This window comes from Cimex lectularius, unplaced genomic scaffold (genome assembly GCF_000648675.2).
Source record: "Cimex lectularius strain Harlan isolate CLEC.00 unplaced genomic scaffold, Clec_2.1 scaffold171, whole genome shotgun sequence".
In the NCBI taxonomy this organism is placed as follows: Eukaryota; Metazoa; Arthropoda; class Insecta; order Hemiptera; family Cimicidae; genus Cimex; species Cimex lectularius.
This window is the reverse complement of record NW_019392711.1, coordinates 699,415-708,249: the sequence shown is the minus strand read 5'-3', so window position 1 is coordinate 708,249 and position 8,835 is coordinate 699,415. Positions and strand designations below refer to the sequence as shown.

The 8,835-nt window shown below is 38.4% G+C and overlaps 1 protein-coding gene across 1 annotated transcript; it reads right to left on the bottom strand.

Annotated features, from left to right (window-relative positions):
• Positions 1-2,110: 2,110 nt before the first annotated feature.
• LOC106667467 lies at positions 2,111-8,207 on the bottom strand. The gene is made up of 2 exons (XM_014395428.2): positions 4,491-8,207; positions 2,111-4,448 (listed from the first exon to the last, which is right to left on the bottom strand). The coding sequence occupies exons 1-2, from the start codon at positions 7,442-7,444 to the stop codon at positions 2,111-2,113; spliced, it is 5,292 nt and encodes a 1,763-aa protein (XP_014250914.1). The 5' UTR covers positions 7,445-8,207.
• Between the last annotated feature and the right edge of the window lie 628 nt (positions 8,208-8,835).

Genomic DNA, 8,835 nt, shown 5'->3' with positions numbered 1-8,835 from the left:
CAGTAAGTTGTTTTCCTTCGATCCGGATTTCGAGCCCTTAGCTCATCATCAGGTTGAAGGATTTCTACAATCACGTCCCTCGACATGAATTTTTACAAAAGGATTGAACACCGCACTCATTCCAAAATTTATCATTTATAATAATACGTGTTTAAAATTTTTTAGTCTAGTTTCAAATTTTTACCTTTTTTGGAGAAAAATTTTACAGGGTACCTCAGACCGAGTACAACTTCAAAATTTCCAATACGACCCTATACACCTGAGACATCATTTTATATGATTCTTTACGCTGAAAACAATGGTGCAATCGGATTTTAAATTGTTTAAAAGAATGCTTGTCAATCCATCTCCCCCTGACTCTAACTCTCTGAGCACCGGTGAAAAAGAGCAAATCTGCGTCTTTACGCAAGGCAGGTAGTTCGAACATGAAATGTGATTAATAAGTAGCAAACCAAATATCTGGTTTTTCCAAACTTTTTGCCATAACTTTGACCAGTTTAAAATCCGATTCGACCATTGTTTTCTGCGTAAAAGATCCTTTAGTGTGTTTGTCAGGATGTATATGAAATTTTGATGTTTAACTGGGCCTGAGGTACCCTGTATAATTGTTCTCCAAAAAAGGTAAAAATTTGAAACTAGTCTAAAAAATATTTTGGGGATGGTTATTAGTTAACAAATATTAAACACATATTATTTATAGTCATTGATCATGAGAAATTCAGCCGGGCCATCGAAAAAGGACTGTATAATCGATGTGATTTTGTTGTCGATCAACGAGAATTTACCGAGTAGGCACCCTGGCCAACTTTACAAGTTAAAACGTATCCTCCTTCCTATTTACTAACTCATCCTGAAGTTCCTCACGGATCGTTGGTTTGAAGTGAGAATCGGCATAATTTTTTCAACCATTGTGCCAATCAAAGCTACATTTCACTAGGGAATGTCCTAGCCCAATCCTCTACACCACCTATACTGCTGACATACCCATACATCCAAACACTCAGTTGACAACCTATGCGCAGACTTAACATTCCACCAGCATTACTCAACCTCATAACCGACTAGCGGATCAGGTTGAACGAGCGAAAAAGCCAAAAAGTTAAGTTTTACACTCAAACGTCAAACCTGCCCACTAGTGCACTTAACAACAAAATAATACCATCATTGAACCAAGTCCGCTACGGCTTTACTTAGATAGCAGACCTACATGAAACCCTCATACAAGATTAAAACTGGAAAAATTTAAAAATAGATACTCGGACACCTACTGGGACCTAAATCAACAAGCAGCAGACCTATTTGGACTTACGGAGTCTGTGATTCTCGGCAAAATCCTCCAACATTCGACGAATTCTTTCAATCTAAAGTTCTACGTCACCAATCCATAAATCCGATTTGTAATGGATCTGCTGCGAACTCGCTTCCTCAATTTCCACTTTAAACTGTCCCTTCACGCTAACCCACCCTTTACTCAACGTCCCACCCTTACAACCCTCCGACGATGTCCTCGTGTCCTTTTTTTTCTTAGCCCACCCAATTAAGTAAAAGAGTTCCAACACTGACTGGTTTCTCTTCCCTATGCCTCCTTACATATTTGTATAATTATACTAATTGCTCAATGTATATTTTTGTACTCATAGCAATAAATACAATAAATTACGAGTTTAAAAAAAAATTAAAAAGGGTTCGGTCGGATTATTTTATGTTTATAATTTTTATTCTCCGTCTTGAACAGCTGTGCAACGATATTTGAATTGTATGAATAATGTTGAAATTGAATTGTTGCCTTCTTTTCAAGTTAACATATTTTAAATAAAATCATCATACGGTATTTCTAGGTGTTGCTAATTTTTCGTGTTTTTAAATTTAACGTTTAGATACAAATACCCGGTGTAATGCTAAAATAAGCTTGTAAAAAAAGTCATTAATGCAGTTACTTTTAATTACTGGAGTGTTTTGATAATGAAGATCTGTAAAAAGTGATGCATTTGTCGAAGAAAGGTCTGCTGTAAGATGTGCGTCTTCGATTGACGAAGCAGTCGTCGCATCACGGCCCGTCGTGTCTCAGTTTCGGATCGTTTTCATTTCCCTGCTGCGTATTCGTTCTCATTCAGTGAAGATCGAGTCTTGCACACCCTGTCTTCTTCACTTTGGCGAACGAAGACCGAGCTTTTTGTGTACCCGCGGAAAACAAGCCCCTACCGCTATCTCGTTCGAACGTGCGGATGAAAGACTTGACGTTTAAAGTCGCTTCGCGTTCTCGGACATCCCGGTAAGTATCGAAATATGTCTTTACAAAATATTTGTTGTAAGCGGTATATATATCTTTGTTGTACAGCATGTAGTTCGTGTACGCCTCTTTGTACAGAGAGTAAATGTGCGCTCCGGGAGTCAAAGTTTTCTGTCTTCTGTACAAAATTGCAAGCGGCTCTTTTGTATCCTGGGAATTTGATTCAGAAATTTTGCATGTTTTTTCCTCTATATATGTACACATTGTTCTGTAAAATTCCGGTCCTAGATTAAATAGCCATTGTTTGTTTTTCGGGAGGATGTCCGTCAAATCGCATCTCTTGAGTATGTTGGTTTTGTTATCTTCGTACTCATACGGAAGGGAAAGATTCATTTTTCTACATGAGAACATATGCTCGTTTTTAATTTCTATTTTACATTGGAACCGTTGGGCCTTTTCTTCACCGTTCTCACTCTCGCTCATCGACTTTTGAATCGCCGACATTCGTAAATTCCGTCTCGTGGGCTGTCTTTCCTTGAAGTTCTTCGTGAATGGGTCGGTCTCGAGCATGAGTTTCGACGGTCGGACTCGATCGATGGGCACATCTCCGATGGATTCGAAATCGCGTTTACTCTTCTTATCTGATGCCCCGATTGTATTTTCGTCTTGTTCGTCAGCCCTTGCCATGTCGTGCGACGTCGAAACGTCCGGCAAAAATTCATAACCGGACAGGTCTCTTTTTAGTATGAAATATCTGTTCGAATGGAGCAGCTGTTTGAATCTGGCTTCGTCAAATTCTCCAGTCGTGGCGTCCGAGATGCTAAATTCGTGAGATCCGTCCGAGAATACGGTGAACGTCCTACTGAGACTGTCCGTTGATTCCATAATAATTTTTTTTTCTTGAGAGTTCGTGTTCTCGGGGAAAATTTTTGTGAAGGATTTTCCTTCCGGTCTAGACCCGTCAGTCGTCTTTTGGGATTCGACAGTTATTAATTCTCTGTTTATATGCATAACGGTCGTGTCGTCTAGTTTTATAAAATAACTTCCGTTCGGATTTTTTATGATGCTCGTGGATTTGTCCAGCGTCAGTTCACATGTACCTCCTCTCCTGTGACACACCCTCACATATTTAGGATGTTCTTGTATGTATTCGTTTTCGTAAGTTAAGTAATCTTCATCTTCTCCATGATCAGATTCGTTGGCACTTTTAATGTTAGACGAGTTGGGTTCCTTGGTCAAGTCGTGTGAACTTTGATTTCCCATTATTGTTATCATGCTTTCCGTTCTTTGGTGTGGGATAGACGTGATGAGAGAACCGTCGTCGTATTTAACATGGAGAATTCCGTCTTCTTTAAAATAGCTGTTTGTACCATCGCTTCTTTTAACGTAAAGCTCTTTTCCATGTTTTTCGGCCACTCTTAGTCTATGAGTGTGTTTTCTCATCACCAACTCGTTTTCGTTTATAAATTTGTAGAATTTGCCCAGATAGTCGAATCTTTCACTGGCAGTCACTTGAAGGTACAATTTAGTGTCGTTCTCCTGTCGATTGGACGCCAATTGTACAGACGACTTTGTACTTCTAGGCGCACCTCCTTTGGCACTGCTTCGTCTCCTGCCACCACCAGCTTTGGCACTTTGTCTCCGGCCCTGCTTATTGCTTTGTCTCCTCGTACCCTTAGCACTTTGTTTGCGCTTTACACTTTTTTTTCTACTCTGTCTCCTACTGTCATCCGATTTACTACTCTCCATTTTACTTTTAAGAATGGTTGTACTGCTACTTTGTATTGTGCTAGGCAAACCGCTAATCAATTGACTTTGACTTTGGCACGGTACGCTCAGGCTTGTGTCCAACATACTTTCCGATATCAAATTCGCCTGCTTCTCAACCCATTTAACTTCTTCGACTTTAAATATCGTTGAATTTGGGCTAAAAATAACTGTATCGCCGTTATGTCGGTAAAGTATTATTGAGCCGTTATTTAGGAAGAGTCTCTGATATTCGTAAACGTCTTGTTTGTAATAAGCTTCTTCGGAGATGAACTGTTGCTTGACTTGAGTTTTTCCATCGAATTCAAAAAACGATATTTTAGAACCGTTGGGAAGTGTAGTGTATACTTGATATGCTTGCGTCTCTGCATCGACGGGTTTCGATAAATGTTGTTCACCGGACTTCGTTCTGCTTCTTCTCCTCGTAGTGTTCTGTTTTGCGCTCATTCGCCTTCCTCCGTCACTTTTCGCGCTTTGTTTTCTGCTCAATCGCCTTCCTCCGTCACTTTTGGCACTTTGTTTTCTGCTCAATCGCCTTCCTCCGTCACTTTTCGCGCTTTGTTTTCTGCTCAATCGCCTTCCTCCGTCTTTTTTTGCGCTTTGTTTTCTGCTCAATCGCCTTCCTCCGACACTTTTTGCGCTCTGTTTTCTGCTCAACCGCCTTCCTCCGTCACTTTTCGCGCTTTGTTTTCTAACGTTTATTTTGGACTCGTTACTCGCAATACTTTTTGTGACAAGCTGTATAACAAATCTAGTACCGTGTTTGGACTCAACACACAACAGCGGAGGCTGCTTGATGTTTGTTGGTAGTACATTTATCGTATAAACAACACTGTTTCCGAAAGAATTAAGAATAATTGTTCTGTCGTAGCAATCGTTAATTTGCTTTATATCTATAGTCGGCCCGTCGAATGATGTGAAATTGGTTGTCTCTTCATTTACTCTCGCTCCGGACGGGTCGACATCGTAAACGTCCTTATAATACGATTCAGCATTTTTATTGATTAAAGGCAGTGGAATTTGTAACTTTTCTGAAAGAAAGTCAGCGTCTTTCACTGCGTTTTTGTATTTGTAAAGTTTCTGTGTTTTTATGAATTCAATTTGGGTTTGGTCATCAATTTTGTCTATTGCTTCTTTTTGGGATTGGAGCCATTTTTTAACAGAATATTCATGCCTGGTGAACATGTAAAATTGTCTGAATCCAGATGAAACTTCTAAGTGCCCTTTTGAAATAGATTTAGTCGGCCCTTTAAAATTAAAATCATTTGCGAACAAAAATACTATTTTATCAGTTAAAGGATAGTGCTCATAATAAGCGTTTTTATAATTACAAAACGCGCTATGAAGAGCCTGTAAATTTATATACTCGTCAAATTCTTCAACTGACACGCTGTTAAAATTGTTTTTAGTTTTAACCTCATAGTCAAACAGACTGAGGATTTCCTCAGAAATCAAAAATTTTGTTAGTTTATAGCTGTTCAAGTCACCTTTTATATCGTTCGCTTCTATCATGTTCGCGGAAGTTCTGTCCTTGTTTGGGATTGGTGTTGTCAAGTTTCCTTCTTCTAAACACATAGTGATCATTTTTAAAATAATTAATTGGTGGATATGAATTGTAAATAAATCGAATGGCATCCTCATCTCTTCGCATCTCCACAACTTGTACAAATGGCTTCCGTTTTTTACTTTAGCCGTAGGATCTTGCTCTTTATAGTAATTCCAGATGTTGCAGTAGGGCATATGTTTGTAAATATTTGTGTATACATTTTTCACGTTGACGCCCTTTATGTCCACATCGAACAACTCGATGCGTGCCTTATCCTTGTGGTTTAACAATACCGGAGAATACAAAAATGCGACATCCTGGTTTTCTTCTTTTTCGTCTTTCGAAAGATTAAATTTTAAGACCGATCGTTTTTCTCTGGTTTCTGTAGGCGTTGATTGTAAGCTCGAGTGTTGTTTATACATTTTTGAATTATATAATATTCTTTCTTCAGAAGAGATTTCTTCTTCTACAGCACAAGTCATGCTATACAGGATTATTTCCAATGACGCATCATTTAAAGGTATATGTTTCATCTTTGCTTTGTAGGTATCGAAAAGTACGCTTTCCGGTTCGGGTGGAGGTAAATTCACCTCACGAACACAGCTCATGTAGTGAATAAAATTTCTCAATTCGCCAACCAAAGAGAAAAGCGTTTGAGTAACTTGATTGACCAACTTATATCCTTGACGGCTTTCTCTCTCTTCTTTTAAAATTTCTAGAGGATTTAATGGGATGACAACAAAATCCTTGAGCAGATCGAAGCTTTTTGGACTTTCTAATATTTCATTTAATTTAATCCAAAACTCAGTGTGGGAATCCCGAATGACTTCCGTTTTTTTCCCGCCCAATGACTTTAAGCTACTCGTCCTACCTCCACTTTGCTTTGTGTCACCAGGTTTTTTGCTTTCTCCGCTGCTTTTCTTCGTGCTCTCTCTTCTAGTACTCTTTTTCCTCCCTGAACTCTGCTTCCTTGCCGCACTCTGTCTTCTGGCCGCACTCTGTCTTCTGGCCGCACTCTGTCTTCTGGCCGCACTCTGTCTTCTAGCCGCACTCTGTCTTCTGGCCGCGCTCTGCCTCCTGGCTGAACTCTTCCTCCTCTTACTTAGTCTCGGTTGTGTAGGATCTTTTCCCTCATTCATTTCCCGGGCAGTTTCCATAGCGGCTTCAAATTTTGCTTCTTTCAGAGCTAACTCCACATTTGTACCAATCGCAAGTCCTGCAATAACTGGTACACCGGCCTCGAGCAAAGCGGGAACGATCTCGGCTTCATCAAACCCAGTTATGACAAAAAAAACGTGTGGCCCAGGAGTCGGATTCAACGTAGTCTCATCTTTCGCGTATATACCAGTTTTTCTGTAACGAGCAATCTTTGCTAGCATAGCTTTTTTTATTTTAAGAATATATTGACGTATCACCTTAGCTTGTTGTTTCAACCTATTCAATTTTGCATGATCCACGGTTTTTGTCTTCGCGTATAATTGTTTCTTATCTTTATCCGACATTTTTCGTCCACTCTTTATGGATCCTCTTTTAACCGACCCTCTTTTAACCGACCCTCTTTTAACCGACCCTCTTTTAACTGACCCTCTTTTAACCGACCCTCTTTTTACGGATCCTCTTTTTATAGAGCCTTTTTTCAAAGAATCACTTTTCACTGACATTTTTTTCTTCTGAGCTGAATGTGCCTCGCTTTGACTTCCTCTTAGCAATCCTGCCGTGTTTCCGTCGGACTTAAAACGCCATAGCATTTTCTGAGAAATATTTATAACCAGGGGTTCCTGCTCACTGTTGCTCTCGTACAAGTGGACGAAAGACTCGTAAGGTTCCGTTATCTCGCTCATTATAGCGACCATGCAACTCCATTTGTCATCGTTGATCGCTTCTTTCTTTGCGGTTTGCATTATGAATAATACTAGCACTAAATAAACTACTATCCAAAAAGCCTACTATCTAATACTAAACTAAAATAATGATTTTAACTAAGATAGAAACCGATCAAATGATATATAAACATATGTACAACTTAAAGTAATGAATTGCAGCTAAGAAGATTATAACTCTGGAAAATTAGATGTGTAGGATATATCTAGAGATAAAAAAGCATCCAGTATCTAATCTATGACGATAACTAAATTTTCGTACCGTTACTCTTATCCTTGGGCAAGGAAATATTTTTTTATTTGGAGAAACCATAATATTTAAAATTTAAATGTTCGTGCTGTTGTATTGGACACTATCATTTATTGAAATATTGTTGTCAACCTTTCCTAAATAATGCATCTAGTTTATCTTGGTTGGAATTTAACGTCCAGTATAAATACCATTCAGTTGAGTAGAGCGATGGAGTACTCGATATGACTCTATAGACAACTACACAACTATGAGAGTCGGATGGGTACTCAATATTGCATCATTGGCTTTTCACACTACACATTCATGTCAACAACCCCTGTTATTTCCGAAAATCGTGACAGGAGACTAAAGCGAGGAACACACTTACACGATGCTACGCTATACGATGCTACGCTATACGATGCTACCCGACGCCTTGTCACGTTTTGGTAGGGTGTGCACACTATGCGACATTAAGCGCACGCCACGTACAGTCACACAGCATGTATCACAATAATTACTATCACAAACGCAACGCCTCTTTTGTCCTTAATGCACTATTTTGATCAAAACCTTGTAATAAATCGTTAGTTAAATTTTATAAGTACAACCATGTAATAAATTGTTTGTTAAACTTAATTGTTTTAAATAAAGTTATTCCGGTGTCTTGATAAATTTTCTTCCTAACCATCATAATTAAAAATAATTATTCAGAAATCGTGAGGTTTGATGTAGGTTTCAGAAAAACATTTTCTTTATCGTGCCAACGTTTCGATCTTTATTGAGATCATCTTCAGGGCTCAAAGTGTTAGTCTTCTGTGTAATTGTGCCATTCTTGCGTGTCGTGTTGAGAGTGCCCACTCACGATTTCTGAATAATTATCGATTAACGGTCACTAATCTCCACACATAATTAAAAATTTTTTAATAAAAACTCATGAATTTTTGATCTCGTTTAATTTCTTTTACATTAAAATAAGAATGTTGTAATTAGTATAACGACAAAATTACATACACATAGTTTGAAATAAATTACAAAAAATATGAGTGTCCTGTTCTGACGCTACTCGACGAAAATAGTGTAATTTTATGAGCAAAACCATGAAATAAATTGTTAGTTAAATTTTATGAGCAAAACCATGAAATACATTGTTAGTTAAATTTTATGAGCAAAACCATGA